The 17,889-nt window shown below is 35.7% G+C and overlaps 1 protein-coding gene across 2 annotated transcripts; it reads left to right on the plus strand.

Moving 5' to 3' along the window:
* Positions 1 to 685: 685 nt before the first annotated feature.
* On the plus strand, positions 686 to 12,538 carry LOC107821002 (mitochondrial outer membrane import complex protein METAXIN). 2 transcript variants are annotated; one of them, XR_001656036.2, is made up of 7 exons: positions 686 to 992; positions 4,530 to 4,864; positions 5,378 to 5,454; positions 5,543 to 5,603; positions 6,867 to 7,026; positions 11,528 to 11,603; positions 12,045 to 12,182. XR_001656036.2 is itself a non-coding variant. In XM_016647384.2 (6 exons), exons 1-6 carry the CDS (start codon positions 833 to 835, stop codon positions 12,215 to 12,217), a joined length of 966 nt encoding a protein of 321 aa, XP_016502870.2. In that variant the 5' UTR covers positions 688 to 832; the 3' UTR covers positions 12,218 to 12,538. The 2 variants fall into 2 exon arrangements, 1 of the variants encoding a protein (XP_016502870.2); XM_016647384.2 differs by lacking the exon at positions 11,528 to 11,603 and having other exon boundaries at positions 688 to 992; positions 12,045 to 12,538.
* Positions 12,539 to 17,889: the final 5,351 nt, after the last annotated feature.

A 17,889-nucleotide genomic window follows, 5' to 3' on the forward strand; every position in this document is an offset into this window, starting at 1 on the left:
CTTTCAAAGTATTTGCTCGAGATGGCAGAGTCTCGTGCTGATAACGTATTATAAATAAAGATTGTAAAGTAAAGACAAGTATAGAGAGAAATTGATATATTATTCAAACTTCAAACTAATCCTCATAATGAACTGAAATTTTCTCTATTTATATAAGAAAGCAAGGTGCCGTGTAAGCTGTTTCTGCAAGCTGCTACTATACCAGATATAGATAATCTTCTATCGGAGGTAATGTTTATCCGTAACGGAGTATCAACAGGTTAAGCTCATTGTACCAGATATGGATAATCTTCTACCGGGGTGATGTTTATCCATAACGGGGTACCGAAATGATAAGCTCATTGTACCAGATATGGATAATCTTCTACCAGGTGTGATATTTATCCATAATGGGGTACCCAAAGGATAAGCTCATTGTACCAGATATAGATAATCTTCTAACGGGGGTGATGTTTATTCATAACGGAGTACTGAAAAGATATGCTCATTGAGGAGACTTATTTCCAAAATAGAGTACTAAATAGATAAATATATTTACGACGGAGTCTTATATAGATAAGATTTTCAGGAAGCTTATTTACAATATAGTACTAAATGAACATCATAATATAATATATTTATAACAAAGTGTGCTTTTTTCAAAAACAATTTGTGAGGTAAATTATAAAAGAGAGACATTTATGATCGCAAAATGCTACACAGGCCTTCTAATCCCGAAAGTCCCTATTTCAGTCCCTAATTTCCCAAAACACCGCCCTTAATTTTCTCCAGAAGTTAAAACCCTACCCTACTAGGGTTTTGTTCTCACCAATTTCAATTTCATAATTTGATAATGGAAGAAGCAAAAGAGAGAGAGAAGCTGACACTGGTGACCCGAAAATCCTGTTTCGGACTACCCACTTCTTGCCCCAATTGTTTGCCCGTTTATCTTTATCTCAAATTTTCCAAAACCCCATTTGATTTGGCTTTCAATCTCATTAACCCCGATTCTGGTACTTCTTTTTTCCCTTTCTTCTTAATTATCAAAGTTTTATTTTAGTATGTTTTTATTTTGGCTATTTTGTTAGTTGTTGGTACTACCTTCGTCCCATTTTAGGTGATGCACTTTGACTAGACATGGAGTTTAAGAAAAAAAAAAGATCTTTAAAACTTGTGGTATATATAGATATAGATATTTGTGCGACCATAAATCATCTCATTAAAGAAAATATGAAGTTTAAAATTAAATTATTTCTAAATATAGAAAGGTATTATGTGTGATTTCTTCCCATCTGCCTAGTTCTTGGTGGACATAGTTACCCTAGTGGATGGTATAGATACCGGAATTAGTGAGGTTGCACATGCTGGTTCGGACACTACCGTCATTTAAAAAATAAGAAATATATTATTCTTGTTGGGATGGTTTAAAAGGAAGGTGCATCGCATAAATTGCGTCCTAGGGAGTAATAATTACTTTATGCTAAGAAAATTTAAATGTTATTTTGTAATTTGTCAAAATTTTATTGTCATTTTCTTGCTCTAGATGGTCATGTGCCTACATTAGCTAATGATGTGGTGGAATATTATTGGTGAAAGAGGGCAATATTCATATTGTTAGAACTCTAATATCTGCACCAAATGATCATGTACTTTTTAAGAAAAAATAAATGATAATTCATATTCCTTCACTCAAGCAGTGTTTGACTATTGATTGCTTTTGCTGCTTTAGATGAGTCAAAGTTTTAGTTAAAGTGACAGTCTGAAGTTGGCCTGGCTTAGTTTTTTCGAGTACGGTCATTATTTTCTTGATGAGCAAAGAAATTTTTCTTGTCCAGCGGGATGTGTGGATTGGGTGCATGTCACAAATTCGAGCTGTATTACTGACACGAAATCAGGTATCTCGGTAGGAGCAGGGTATAAGAGTGGGCTCATACTCCTCCGAAATAGACCTAAATGACATCGAGGGAAACTGTCTTAAACGACCTACAGTTTCTCTATATTAATACGGAATTAATTAAGAACGATCACAATGGGCTTTGAAGGATCCATATAGGCGGTTGGCTCTATGGCTACTTGTTGTTGTAGAGAGTTTTTATTTGTGTTTGATACTTGTATGTCTGTATATCGATAAAAGCGAGAGTTGGAGACTATTTGGTTTTAAGAGCTCCTAATATCTACATGTTGTTAGGACTCTCTGAAAATGTTGCTGGGTGCGTGTTCGATCCTTCGAAAGTAGTATATTTATTGGGAGGATCCGACACGGGTGAAACGACATTTTGGAGAGTCCGCGTAACATAGCCTAGTATGCTTAAAAGTCAAAGATCACAAAATTGTTGAAGTATTAGAATGAAAAGGACCCGTACTTATCCAATAAAAAAAGGAATGAAAAGGACCCGATATAAGCAGCACACACTTAGAGAATTGATATAATGTACTCAACTGGGATTGAATTAGTCCCATATTTGCTATTGGAAACAAAGAGTTGTATTCCTTCTATCTTCCGATCGATGAGATTTAGATAATTAAGTAAAGTAGATCAAATTCATGGACAATTTGGCAGTAAGATCAGCGTAGGTTTTAGTTAGAGCTGCTAAATATTCAGATCTGTCTTTTTTTTTTTTTTGGGTTCCTAGATGGTAAATTTACTGTGGTCTAGCTCAACTCTTCATTTGAGTTGTTTACTAGCTTGGAATAGGAGATTTCATGTCTTAAGTGATTCAAATACTCTCTGATATTAGAAAAAATAATTCCACATACCATTTGACGAGAATCTTGAATTAGAGAAGCTCTTTCACAACTACAGATGATTTTACATTTCTTCAAAAAAAGACAATTAGGGATTCATTGGAATTCTCACATTTATTTGGAAGTTACTTATTTCGGATGGTAAAGCCCCCAGATGGTGCATTTTTTGAAACGAGGTCCTCGGTGACGCTGACATAAGACTCCTTATTCTTATTTCTATTTATTTTAATTTACATAATAAACCTAAACTAGAACTAAACTGAACTAAATGAAGCAAAGTTTATTGTTTTAGCAAAAATGGCTCTCTGGGTTCGTCTCGATTGGTTGAAAGGCTTGAAAGAGAACGTTGTTTTGGGCGGAAGGAGGGGGGATCCGTTGTACCAGATTCAAGGGATTAGTGCATCCTTCAAAACAACATAACAAACATTCCTTTAGAAATGAAAAAAGCATCTATTCGAGGGGGAGATGAGAGGTATTTTACTCCACCACAGAAAATTATTTGATTCTTGTCTTTCGAAAAATTTCCACGATATACCCGAACATTTGGCTGGCTGGCGAGGCAAAATGAACATTTCGTCCCTTTGTGCTTGTGATGAAGGGTTAAAGACATTTACCTCTACTTGAAACATGGAAGCAAAGGTTGAATTTTTCCTGATAAGTAGGTTGAGTCCACTATAGAAGATACAATGTGTGATTGATGATTGTTTCAAGATAAAAGAGCGCAGTCTTGGGGGATCAAAATAATTTGTAGCAGCTGTATGGTAAAGTTTGTTGATAAGTTTTGTAGTATGTTAGCAAGGTACCTATTTTTACTTTACCAAAAATACCCCTAAGAGTACATTAACAATATTCTAATGAGAGGGACGATTATGTCTTTGTACCAAAAATTAAATGTTATCTCTCTCTCCTCTTTTCTCTGGCAGCCGCAGGTCCCTCTTTTTCTTCTTTGTTTTAGTTCTTTCAATCTCTCCCCAAGTTCAACAAAAAAGCTGTAGCACTTTTTCCATTGTCAACAATGGCAATCTAGAAACCATTCTATTAATAATATCTGGAAATTTTGTGTTCCATGACCCAATTCCTCGAGAACGCAATTGCTTCAGGCATTCTGATTCTTACCATTGCCGTCGTTGGACTGAACTCCGGTGCCGTCGGCTTTATTTTCGGACCTGTAGCTAAGCTCATGCCTGAAAACTTTTTAGTCTAATCATTTTCGATCATTCATTGCTTGCAACAATCATTATTGAAATAATGACAAATATATATAATTGGAAATGATCCAACACAATTTAATTGCTATTGTCAAGATTAGTTTAGAATATGATTTCAGCCAAAATAATGATGATAACTGTCCCCAGCAAAGAGATCTATAAAATAAATAAATAAAAGAGTGTAACTAAAGGGAAAAGACGATGGAGATTGTCTGGGTATTGAGTAATGGTGAAACGAGCTCCTAAAAGGCCATAGTTAATGTGTATTGCAGTCTGTTTTTTCACTTAAAAGAGTAAAATGACAACTTTGTTTAGAATTTATTAAAGAGATGGAAGATAAATTAGGGTATTTTTGGTAAAGCAAAAATGGGTATCTTGCTAACATACTTCCTTCATGTAGTATGTTAGCAAGACCCATATATATATATATAGTAATGATTTCAAATGGGAATATTTTGTGTAGTTCTTTTACGGTTTTCTCCATTTGTTCTGTTAGGTTTCTTGATATTTTGAGTCATTCACATGCCATATCTTTTCTTTTAGAACGTTGAGTGTTCCTATAAGCTCATCGCGCAATGTTTTTTGTATTTTCTCCAGACCAAATACCTTATGTTGAATCTGGTACATACGTAGCCTACAACAATGAGAAGGGTGGAGTTATCCGCAGTTTAATCGAAGACAGTTTCGTTGATTTGGACTCCCAAGTCCGTGGTATACCTGAATGGGTATCAGCAAAGGCTATGGTTGATTCATGGCTTGCAGATGCCATTTTGTATGAACTATGGGTGGGTTCTGATGGAAGTTCTGCACACAAGATTTATTACTCAGATCTCCCATGGCTACTTGGAAAAATTTTGTACTTAAAGCAAGTTCATGTTGCGAAACAAATTCTTGGTGTTACAAAAGATAATGCTGAAAGAAGAGAGGAAGAGGTAATATGTTTCTACTGGTATCTGTTTTTTCTCTTCTACTATTCTTTTACTAACACTGTGAGACCAAATCCCTGGTGGAATGGGTTTTTGTCTATGTTTTTAATTGTTCTTATGTTTTGAGTTGGGTGAGACGGGGAAGGAGAAGGTGTAGTGCCCATTGAACTTTACACCTATAGTTATAAATTAACAGTGAGCTACCATTTAATCCTCGAAGAAAGGGATCGGATCTATGGATTTTTCTGCTTTAGGAAACTATTGTCTCATAGAACTCCGAGTACTGGAATGAAATAGGCCCAAATGGCGTAATGGAGAAAATTCATATAGCCCACGCAAATTAGTTTGAGGTTGAAGTAGTGTTGTTGTTGTAGACAACTATGCAGTCTCTCGGTTGCTATGGTAAGGGAGTCCAGCCAGTTTGATGAGATTCCATTTTTGCTTAGTTTGTGATCTTTCTTGCAACTTTAATCACATATTGTTCAATGTGGTGGTTGATCAAAAACTTTTGCTGGACAGATTTACAGGAATGCTAATGATGCCTTTAGTGCTTTATCAACTAGATTAGGGGAGCAAGCCTATTTCTTTGATAACAGGTTAGTCATTCAACAATAGTTCAGCTAACTAAGCAAATGAATCATTTTCTTTGCGCCATTATTACTAATCTTTGCAGTTATCTAACAGGCCAACAAGTTTGGATGCAGTTTTCCTCGGGCATGCACTTTTTACACTGTATGCATTACCAGTGAGTATGCTGTGGCTTTATTGAACTGATTTTACTTATTTAGTTTTTATTCAATGGCTTGTACTTCCGAGGACATGGCCCTTGATAGGAAGGTGTGGAGGTCGAGCATTAGAGTGTTAGGTTAGGAGGTAGCTGGTAAGGTTCGTCGGGGGAGGGAGGCTGGTCTGATAAGGTTTTGTCCTAGGCTGCTACCGATTATTGTTGTGTCCTCACTATTCTTTCGTTTTTCATAGTATCGGGCTTTATTCATTTGTTTTGTTATTGTTTTTCATCTATTTTTTGGTTCTTATGCTGTTGTTATTACTCATATGGTTCTGTTGATGGTACTACATATTGTTTCTCTCACTTGTCTCGTCTCTTTTCGTTTTCTTAAGCCGAGGGTCTTTCGGAAACAACCTCTCTACTCTCCGGGGTAGGGGTAAGGTATGCGTACACTCTACCATCCCCAGACCCCACTTGTGGGAACTCACTGGGTTGTTGTTGTTGTTCTTGTCAATGGCTTGTACTGTAATATATGGTAAATTTGGGAAGTAATGGTTTAGTTAATAAAAGCTATAACCAGTGTGTGGAGATGACAATCGGTTTTCTTTCATCTGAAATATCAAGTCAAACAGTCTGTCATTTCAAACTCATCATTGTGCCTGTTCCTTCAGTATTGTGTAAGAAGGGAACAAGACATAGAGATAAGGAAGGATGAGCAATCATAGGGGACAATATTTCCTGTGTGATAAAACTACTTTATTAAGAGAATGGTGTTGTTTTTGGCTGCTTTCCCAGTTTGCTTTGGTTGACAGCTGCTTTGTTTGAAACAAACATGAAATATCTACAAATTAGATGCCTAGGAATTTTTTTAAATAGTTGGAGATGTTTAAACAAATATTTGGAATGTGCTAAAAGTTGGGGAGCGGGTTATAGACATATCATTGTCAATTAATACAAAATAGGTAGGGTTTAAGTTAGTCTAATTTCCTGGATATAGGAGAATCCCCACTCGAATCTCATCGATCTGGGAGAGTTATCATTAAAAGGAGCGGTAAAATAATTTAGGAAAGTTCGTTAATTGTTTGAGATAGAGGTAGTATATCGTTCGAGACTGGCAGCAGACATGTCTGTATCTCATCTCTTTTGAAAGCAGAGCAGGCTGTTGAATTTTGTTTACTTTCTACACCACCCTATGAATTTATAAGAGCAGTATAGAACAGGCGAAATTTCACTTGTGGCACTTTCAGTAATTACCTTTTAATTGTCGATATCTGCTGATAGGAAAATTCAATGCTCCGAAGCAAGCTCTTGGAACATGATAATCTTGTAAGATACACTGAGAAGCATAAACTTGAATTGGTAGATTCTAGTGCATCATCATCTTCTGGCACACAATCCCAGAGTGATCCTTCATCAGTGCCAAGGCGTCCTTCACAATGGAGTGAGTCTTAACTTTCTGATAGTACCCATTATTCTGCTTTATATAGATTTTGGTTGGTTTTTTCATCTCGTCTTAGTAAGGAATGCGCTAAAAAGTAGGTTTTACCTAGAATGAGGGGCATAGTATATTAGTCAATTTCTTTTTATTTAGTTGTTGCTGGTTTTCTCTTTAGTTTTTTGAATTCTTTGTGATAGCACGTTAGTTACATCTTAAATTTATATTACTTTTTCTAAGTTTTTGTTAGTATAAAAATAATTCAAATCTCGAAGGCCTATGTTTCACTTTTTATTGTTGGTCGAACTCCTCACCTTACCTTGCATGTTAAAACCATGATCTTGATGTGTTGTTTGATTTGAGGAAAAGCGCATCTAATACTTATGCAATACTTGGTTTCTGGTATAAAATCCTGCTTTAATAATATAACTTCGATTAGTTGTGTAACTATGAACAAAATGGAGCTTTCGCCGAACAAAAGCACCAAATGCTAGCCCATGAACTTGGCAAAAAAACTTGGCACCAAATCCATACTCCGAATACATTTTTAGATGCCTAAACTTGGCAAAATATTTCATTTAGACGACTAATCTTTAGCTGTGACTTATTGAACACTTCGACTTGTTGGATTGTTGTCTATTAAGTCCCAAGTGCTGGCATGGAGGATTGTGCATTTCACACCTGAATTTTTGCCTGGAAAATGACTTCAGACCCATAAACTGAAATTTTTTGAGTTTCTTTTCAACCTCCTCGTTGACTCAGCTTCCAATTTCTCCTCTGACACTACACCCTCCCAAAAAAAATGGAGAGAGAAAATGTAGTGGGTACAAAATATTGGAGTTTTGATTTTTGGAAAATGGAGAAAAAGCAAGGGTTATTCTCGACACTAAAGATGAGGTGGTGTGTGGGTTATTGGCCGAGAAAAGTTGCCCGCCTATGCTGAGTTTGCGACGGAGGAAGAGGGAAAGCGATAGCAATTTGATTGCACATGCTGAGTTGTTGATCTCAAGATAAGGGTATTTGAGACTATTGGGAGATCTTAATTCGGTAGATGGAGGGTTCTGATTCAGGTGGCGGAGAATGTTAGTAAAATTTTGATAGCAAGACAAATAAGAGACCCTCAAACTCAGTAGAAGAGAAGTGTAAGAAAAGATGATTCTATTTTACAACTTGGCTTGCACTATATTGCTAGAATGAATTTTTATAGGTGATAGATCATGTATGTAATTTAATGTACATGCATCTTCATTTAATTTTGGACTCCTCATATTCCCAAAGTACGTGAATGAACTAAAAATAAATTTCATACACAAATAAAGTTTGATATTTCAACACCCCTCCTTAAACTTGATTCATCACACGAAGAGACATCCATAACTTTTGAAAAATATCAATCTTCGATGGCTTGGTAGTAATATCTGCAGCTTGTTCTTGTGATTCCACGAACTCAAGCTCCATCTCCTTCTTGGAAATGTAATCCCTATTGAAAGGGTATTTCATATTAATATACGTACTTCTTTCATCAAAGAGTTCTTGGCTAATTCAATAATTGCCCTGTTTTCAAAACAAGTTATTGTTGCATCTTGTGGTTGGTGAAGTTCTTCCAAGTTCCAACAAGCTCCTTAGCCATGTTACATGAAAAACACAAAAAAACAGCTACATACTTGCTTCACTTGTTAACAAAGCTCACAATTGCTTCTTGGTATTCCATGTAAATGCAGAATTTCCAAGAGAAAAACAAACCCAATTGTACTTTTCGATCATCGTCACTAGTCCAGTCATTGTAACAATAGCCACCAAGCTTGAATTCCTTGGAAGATGAGTAGAAGATTCCATACTCAAGCATACGAAGTATTCTTTAGCTACCTTCATTAAGAGCTAGTATGAGCTTTAATAAAACGCCTCACAAGTCCGACACCAAATGAATATTCGATCTTGTACAAGTCAAATATCTCAAGCTTCCAACAAGGTTCTTGAAGAATGTGGGATTGGTCTTGTCTCCATCTCCATGCTTGTATAATTTAGCTTCACAGTCGACAAGGGTGCTTATGAGCTTGCAATTCTCTATCTCAATTTTTTTTGAGATTTTCTTTTTCATTTTCTTCTTGAGAAATAAAAATGCCTTCCTATGCAGCAAATTCGACATAAACGAGCCACTTCTCACCGGTCCCTTTGCAAGCCTGTAAGCACCCTCGTGGAATGTGGAGTTAAATTATCCAAGCATGAGGATGGACACAAAATCAACCCCTACATTCTTCAAGAGCCTTGTTGGAAACTTGAGAAATTTGACTTGTAAAAGATTAGATATTCCTTTAGATGTTGGACTTGTGAGTCGTTTTATAGAAGCTTTTACAACCTATCATTTAAAGGTAGCTAATGAGTACTTAGGTATGCCAAAGGTACTCTTGACTATAGAATCATTAGATTCATCTCCAAGAACTTCAAAAGCTTGTTGCTATTGTGATATTGATTGGGCTGGTGATGTTGATGATCTAAAAAGTACTACCATGTTTGTTTGTTTTCTTGAAAATTTCGCATTTAAATGAAATTCCAGAAGCATGCAATTGTGACTTTGTCAACCAGTGAAGCGAAGTATGTACCGGCTTCCTTTTGTGTTTGTATGCAATTTGGCTAAGGAGGCAACAAATTGTTTTGTTGGAATAACAAATTTGCTATTGCATTGGTCAAGAACCCAAAATTTCCTTAAAGGAGTAAGCATATTGATATATTATATCATTAGGGATTGCATATCTAAGAAGGATATGGAGTTTGAGTTCGTGAATTCACAAGGCCAAGTTAAAGATAATTTCACAAAGTCGTTTAAGATTGATATTTTTCAAAGTTGTGTATAGGTGTGACGAATCAAGTTTAAGGGGTTGTTGAAATATTGAATTTTATTGATATATGACATTAATTTTTAGTTCATGGACTAGTTATTCGTTAAATGTTTTAGGAGATGCATGTAATAGTAGATTACTCTAGTCTCCGGAACTAATATGGTGAGTTCAGTCATGTAATTTGGGAATAAGAGATGTGTAAGATTAAATGAAATTCATGTATGTTAGGCTAGATACATGATCAAGATTTCCTATAAATTTCAATGTATTCTAGCATTTTGTGCCAGCCAAGTTGTGAACTAGAATCATCATTTTCTCCGCTTCTTTTCTAGCGAGATTGAGTGTTTCTTAGTTGTCTTTCTCTCCAAATTTTTCTTACAAGCAAGTTTAGAAGAATAAAAATAGCCCGATGCGCTAAGCTTCTGCTATGCGCGGGGTTTGGTGAGGGCGGACCATATTGGGTCTTATGTATGCAACGTTATCTTGTATTTCTGCAAGAGACTGTTTTTGCGGATTGAACACGTGACCTCCTCGTCACATGAAAACAACTTTTATCACTTTGTCAAGGCTCCCTTTGTTGAGAAGAAGAAAAAAAATGAAATAGCCATGTTTTTTTTCTTTTCTTCTTTCTAATGAAACATGCCTTTGATTCATTTGATTTTTTTCTACGTTACCCGCATATAAACTTCATACATTTGAAACATGCCTTTGGTTTTTTTGATTGACGGTTAGTTAAGGATTAATTAGTTACAAGTCCGACAAGTTGAAGTGTTCAATAGGTCACTCCTTTAAATTAGGTGTCAGAATGAAATGTTGTGCCAAGTCTAAATGTCTATCAATGTTTAGCCTTTAACTTACTAGTGTTCAAAGGGTTGAGATAGCTTTTTAATAATTTATTTAACTTAGGGGTCGTCCTGTTTGTTGACAAAATTATATTAGGATTATAATGCTGGTGTTATAATATTGGGATTAATAGTTCCTGGATTATTTAATGCTATTGCTATTGTTTGGTTCATTGAATTAAAACTGGGCTTTAAAATGTTTAATTCAAAACATGTGTTTGGTTTGAAACTAGATAATATTTTTTTTCCTATTTTGACCTTGGATATTCAGCGACTTAGATATAGATGAATCATTTACTACAGATTTGTCTTTTGATAAATAGAGATGGACACATGGCCTACACCAAAAAGAAAAAAAAATCATTTCTTAAGGCCTCACTTTCTATGTTCATCTGTGTTGGTCCCTGTATCCCATCCAGCTATGTCATTCAATCCCTTTATATAAGCAAATTCAAACCTGTGAGAGGACAAACTGTAATGAAACTACATGCATAAACCGTCATTTGTATAATATGTATGCCTAGCACTCTTTTATAGTCTGTCAAGGAAAAGATGAATTGGGGAGAGGGATGCTTTTATAGGTACTCGAAATTGAGAATGTTAACCAATGAGACTGATTATAAATAAAAAACCTTTAAGATTATGAAATAAGGTATTCAAAACTGAGAAGCAAAAATTTCATCATGAAAATAAAGTTATTCTCTATCTGAGAATCCAACAATATGAAATTAGTTGAAGTGTAGGTTCAAAACTCTAAACAACTTCCAAGTTCTAGCTTCTATGTTTCTCTGCAGCATTCTTCTAATCATATATCCATTTTGTGGAAAGAAAAAGAAACGTACTGATGACAATGCGAAAGGAGCTTTTTGAGGGGTGATCTTGTCATTTGGAAAGCTTTATCCAGGTATAAATGATCCTGGTATTATTATGCCACATCTGATGTGGATAAATAATACCAAGATTTTGGTTTAAATTTATTAGTGGTATCAGCTAATACCAATAACCAAACATTGGTAAATTTAACCCAAATTTTATACTAGAACTGGAATCCTAATCCCGGTAACCAAACGGCACCTTAGTGTAGTCATTAACTCCTTCACTTGCTGTGTATTCCAATCAGTGACTGAAGATATATACTTGTGCCCTTTCATAATTCGTATAGTTGTAAATGTGCCTTTGTTTTTTGGTGAAATATAATCGTAAATGTCATTGATGAAACACTTGCCAAAGTTTTGGTATTACATCTGGAAAACTACATGTCAATTCAACTTCGTCATCAGTTGATATTGCATGATCTGCTTATAAGCTGATGGTTTTGTTTCTTTTCTTTCATTCATTCATTTAGGTTCGAAACCCAAAAGCAAACCTAAGAGGGAAAAAACTGAGGAAGAGAAAAAGTTTCGTAGAAGAGCTAAATATTTTCTGGTCACTCAACTGATTGCAGTTTTAGTTTTCCTCTCTCTCCTTGGAGGATCTGGTGATGCTGAAGTGGAGCTTGATGAAGATGACTATGAATGAGCAGTGCGCGTCTTGATTTTCATTTTTGAGTCCAGTTAAGAGTAGTTTAGGCTCTTGATGCACGTTGAGCAACTTCCCTCGTGTTATAGTCTGGAAAATTTTGGAATTCTGCTCGGTGTATAAATCCATGATTTGTGGAATCACTGGAATAAATCTGAGCTTTTTCCTTTCATAAATCCTAGTCTGTCTTGCTCTCTTAAGAAAAATGGGGCAAGGGACAAATATAAGAGATGAAAATCACAGTTGCTCTTTAATTTTTACGATGTGCTATGATTTTTTTCGGACTTAAGTTTGATGGATATTGGAAAATGGTTGAAGGTCTCTTTTGCAGAGCTGTTAGATAGCATCATAGGGTGCAATATTTTGCTTAACAAGTTTTTCCAAGAAGGTTTCTGCAAAACAGTTGTTGCAACTGTTTTTTTTTTGGGAACCCCATGAGCAGCCGCTACAGCCTCTGCCACAACCTCTGCCATTCGGGTGAGCACTCTGTACGCACTGGGTAAACCCCCCACTATGTAATAGCCTGCAAACCACACAGGGATGTAAACCGCACAGTCTCTGGTTGCAACTGTTGTTGAAGAAGTCTTTTAAGGTGTTTTCCAGAGAATAGTTTTATGGATAATTTGAACCAGTAATAGCTGGTCGACTCAATTCATAGTATCCAAAATAAGTTTCTTGAAATTATTTAGATGATATTACTTATGGTTGTTCCCGTGTTTCCACGGCATTAATAAGGCCTTGAAAGGGATGAGACATCTTAAGTTTCCTCATTGCACGAGGAGTTTATTTCGCACTCTAATTTTTCACTTTTAACCTTCCTAGAGAGTTTCAACCATAACTAGTTTTTATATTACAATCATAGTTCTTAACATTTGTTTATATCTCTAGCTTGTATATTTTTTTAGCATTTGTGAACGGCCAGAAGTCATATTTGTCATCTCTGTTTGATATGAACTATCTTGGAACTTGGAGAATATTACATTTCTCCAGCATTTGTGACCGGCCAAAAGTCATATTTGTCATCTGTTTGGAATAAACTATCTTCGAACTTACAGAATATTACCCTATCTCCACATGACAGACAAATTTAACATATGTAATTAAGCCTATTAACCAATAATAATCTACCCATTGTGATCCCACAAGTGAGGTCTGGGAAGAGTGAGATGTATGCAGACTTTACCCCTACTTTGTGCGAGGTAAAGAGGTGGTTTATAATAGACTCTCAGCGTAAGAAAATTGTTTTCAAAACAGGTTTGAAAAATACAAACGTAAAAAAGGTAAGATAAAAATACTGAAGAAAACGAAAGTAATGACAACAAAAATAGTAAAGAAACCTAAAATAAAAGAAGCAACACTAGTATTGAAGAATAAGATAATAATAAAATAATAATAATAATAATAATAATAATACTACTGATAAGGAGAAGAGGAAGCAGATAAGGTGCTCTAACCTAGAATCATACTCTCCCACAGAAAAGAGAGAAATCGCTCGATTACCGATTAACCTCCCTAATGTTTGACGTCTATGCTCTTCTATCTAGAGTCATTTTCGGTGAGCTGAAGATGTGCCATGTCTTGTCTAATTATCTCTCCCTAATTTTTCCTCAGTCTACCTCTACCGTTCCTTAGACGTATCACTGCCAACCTCTCGCACCTCCTCATTATGGTATCTGTGCTTCTCCTCTTCACATGCCCCAATTATCTCAGCCTTGCTTCCCGTATCTTGTCCACCATGGAGGTCCCTCCCACCTTGCCTCGTATATCATTGTTCCTAATCTTATCTCTCCTAGTATTTCCACACATCCATCTAACCATAATCATTTTCGTGACTTTCATCTTCTGAACGTGTGAGTTCTTGACTAGCCAACACTCTGCCCCTTATAGAATAGTTAGTCCAACCACCACTTTATAGATCTTTACTTTAAGTCTTTGTGGCACATTCTTATCCAGATGCGAGTCTCCATTTCATCCATCTCTCTCCAATATGATGTGTGATATTTTTATCGATCTCCCCATTTTACTAAATTATTGACCCAAGATACTTGAAACTTCCTCTCTTACAGTTGACTTGTGTATCAATACTCATTTCTACATTTGCCTCATATGACGTGTCACTTAACTTGCACTGCATGTACTTTGTTTTAGTCCTGCTCAACTTGAAACCTTTAGACTCAAATGTCTGTCTCCAACCTCCAGTCTATTGTTAACTCCACCACGTGTTTCGTCAATCAATACTATGTAATTAAGCCTATGAATACTCAAATTTAAACCGATACTTTTAACCAAAATATGAAAACTTTCCATAAAAAATGTTAAAATAGTTGGGTAACTCCTTTTTAAAGTTGTGGTTATTTGAATCCAGTTTAGAACTATATATTCTTTTTCTTTGACATTTCTATAGTAGAATTTTGCTTGTCATTGATTCCCATGTCTGAACTTGCTTAAATTGCCTGTCTCAGACCCTAAAGGATGAGAACGGTAATAGGTTACGACTAACGTAAAACTAGCCAATTTATGCAAAGAGAGAGATTACATAGGTAGAATGAGCAAGTGGCACAATGAAGGATTAAACTAAAGAATAATGCTTGAGATGGTTTGGTCATGTCCTATATCGATCTCCGAATGCCCCATTCTATGTGACGACCCGATCGATCATTTTGTGTAATTGTGCCCTGTTTACCCTTGATACTTCACACATGTGTGTTTATGGTTTTATGACCTTCGGGGTTGGTTGGTTTCATTCTGGCAAGATTTCGGGTTGATTTAAACCCTTTGGTTTTTGATTTAGAAGCTTAAATTAGAAATGTTGACCAAACTTTAATTTTTGTGAAAATGATCCCGGAACGGTATTTCGTAGTGTGATTTTGGACTTGGGCGCATGCTAGGAATCGAATTCGAAAGTCCGTAGGTTGATTTGTGTTGTTTTGCCGAAAATTGGCAATTTGAGGTTTAGAAGTTTGACCGTAGGTTAACTTTTGTCTATCGGGTTCGGAATTTGGTTTTGGGACTTGGAATAAGTCTGTTATACTATTTAGAACTTGTGTGCAAAATTTGGTATCATTTGGAGTTGAATTGATAGAATTCAGACGTTTAGTTGCAATTCTAGAAGTTCTTGAAATTTATTTTGAAATTCATGCATTTTGGTATCCGATTTGTAGTTCTAGATGTTATTTTTGTATTTTGATAGCGCGAGCGAGTTCGTATGGTTTTGTGTGAATGTTTGGTTTGGAGCCCCGAGGGCTCTAATGAGTTTTGGGCATATTTCAAAAGGTTTTTCACTGAAAACAAAAAATCTAGTGTGCTGGTGCTCTGATATCGTAATTGCAAGCACCAACTTCGCAATTGAGAACATGGTCGGGGAGGGACAGGTATCGCAAATGCGATACCTAATCCACATTTGCGAAATAATGGTCTGGGTAAGAAATTTCGCATTTACGATGAAACTATCGCATTTGCAAAGGGAACAATGTTTGCATTTGCGAACCCAATATCGTATTTGCGAGGTTGCCCTTGAGTCTGTCAGTGCCGCAATTGCGAGAATTGCTTCTCAATTGCGAGGATTCAGAATATAGTTGCGAACCCTGTGTCGCAATTGCGACATCTGCAGCTGAACAAAAGGTTAGAAAATCGGGATTTAGTCTCATTTTAAAACCCTAGATTTAGTAGGAGGCGATTTAGAGAGGGGATTTTCATCTACAACTATTGGGTAAGTGATTCTAATTAATTTCCAACTATATTTCATTATAGCTTAGATTTAACATCAAATTTATGTGAAACAAAGAGGAAAAATTGAGAAATTTTGTCAAGTTTTTAAAAAAAATGAGAAATTGAGTTTTGAGAGCCGATTTGAACTCAAATTTTGAAACTAATCATATATATAGACGCGTGAGGTTATGGGTAGTCGGAATCTACCTTTGGACTCGGGTTTTGATCGGGCAGGCCTCGGGTTTGACTTTTGTTGATTTTGGGAAAAGTATAAAGATCATAACTTTATCTATTGTAATTGTTTTCTCTTGCATTATTTGATGATATTAAGTCAATTTTGGTTAGATTTGAGCTGTGTGGAAGCGAATTTTAGGGAAAAAGCTATTTTTGAGGGTTGAGTTGGCCTAGTTGAGGTATGTATCTTTCCTAACCTTATGTGGGGGAACTACCCCTTCGGATTTGGGATTGATTGTGCTATTTGTGTTATGTGAAAGTCGTGTACGCAAAGTGACGAGTGGGTGCACAGATTATATGTGGTATTTGACCGATTTAGATTATTTAGACTCTTTTCATGCCTCTAATTGAATTTCCTTAACATATTATAGTTCCCATTGTTAATCTACTCTTACATGCTTTAATTATCATTGTTAACACTTGTGCTATCTCCTATTTGTTATTTTGCTCTTACATATTTTATTTAAAATTATTGTTTTTCTTATACTCTTGTTATCTCTTAAATTGTTGAATTACCTTTCCTTGTAAATTATTATTTCGTGGAGTATTTTCTTGTTGGGTTATTGGTGTTGAGATTGTAAAAGCCTATATCACATTGAGGTGAAATTGTTAATTGTTGAGTTATCTTTCTTGTTGAGCAAATCACATTCATTTTGTTATTGTTGAGATTCTTGTACACATTGTGGTTGAGCCATAAGCTATTGTTGTGAAAACATTGATATTGCTGATTTTTGACAAGTTGTGCCATATGGACACTTGTGGTGCGAGTTGTTATTGTGTTATGATATTGATGTGCATGCGGCGGTATAAGGGTTAATGGGCATGCGACAGTATAAGGTGAGATTTATGTACATGTTGCTAGTTGGGGAATTACTTGAAGCCACACGACGTCATAAGGTAGGCTAAAATGCGTGTAGCTATTTCGGAAAAAATATTTTCAAAACTATCTAAATGTAAGGCTCACGCGGCGGTATAAGGAAAGATTGTGATTGAAATTGAAAAATGTGAATATGAAGCGATACCTCGATCGTGATTCTTGTTGTATACGGGGCGGTACCTCAGTTATGATTCTTGTTGTGCATTTCATGTTGAAAAAGAGTTATTGTTTGAACCTTTTTTGTTACTTTTATTTTTCCTTGTCTTACCAGTTTTGTTCGTATTTGACTATTTGTGATTCTCATTATTGGCTTCCTTTTCATTGTCTTATGCTTACAATTCTGTTAGTAGTTTATGTTATTAAATTGCTTTGTTATCAATCATTTCTCTGTTTTCCATTACCTCCCGTTATGATATATTATTTTGTTATGTTTATCATATCCTAGTATGTTTCTTGACCTGGCCTCGTCACTACTCTGCCAATGTTAGATTTGATACTTATTGGGTACCGTTGTGGTGTACTCATACTACACTTCTGCATATTTTTTGTGCAGATCCAGGTACCTCATATCAGGTTAGGCATCAATGATTTGGCTATACATCCCGGAGACTTCAAGGTATACATGCTTGGCTTCCGCAGGCTCCGGAGTCACCTTCTGTCCTTATTTTTCTACTGTTCAATCTTTATCTAGACAGTGTTGTACTAGGAATTTTACAGTGTACTCGTGTAGAGCCGATGACTCAGTTCTACCGGTTTTGAGAGTTTTTGTTATAGATACTCTGTTTCAGATCTATTATGAGTTTTCTTTTGAATTATCTTGTTATCTTAATTGTTAAATTCAGATAAGTATTCG

This window comes from Nicotiana tabacum, chromosome 9, assembly GCF_000715075.1.
Source record: "Nicotiana tabacum cultivar K326 chromosome 9, ASM71507v2, whole genome shotgun sequence".
Lineage (NCBI taxonomy): Eukaryota > Viridiplantae > Streptophyta > Magnoliopsida > Solanales > Solanaceae > Nicotiana > Nicotiana tabacum.

Bases quoted from the DNA above. Each gene is read 5' to 3' on its own strand.
- LOC107821002 (XM_016647384.2), top strand. From the start codon at position 833: ATGGAAGAAGCAAAAGAGAGAGAGAAGCTGACACTGGTGACCCGAAAA. The intron at 993-4,529 runs GTACTTCTTTTT...TATTTTCTCCAG, and splicing joins TCTCATTAACCCCGATTCTG to ACCAAATACCTTATGTTGAA. The intron at 5,455-5,542 runs GTTAGTCATTCA...GTTATCTAACAG, and splicing joins GCCTATTTCTTTGATAACAG to GCCAACAAGTTTGGATGCAG.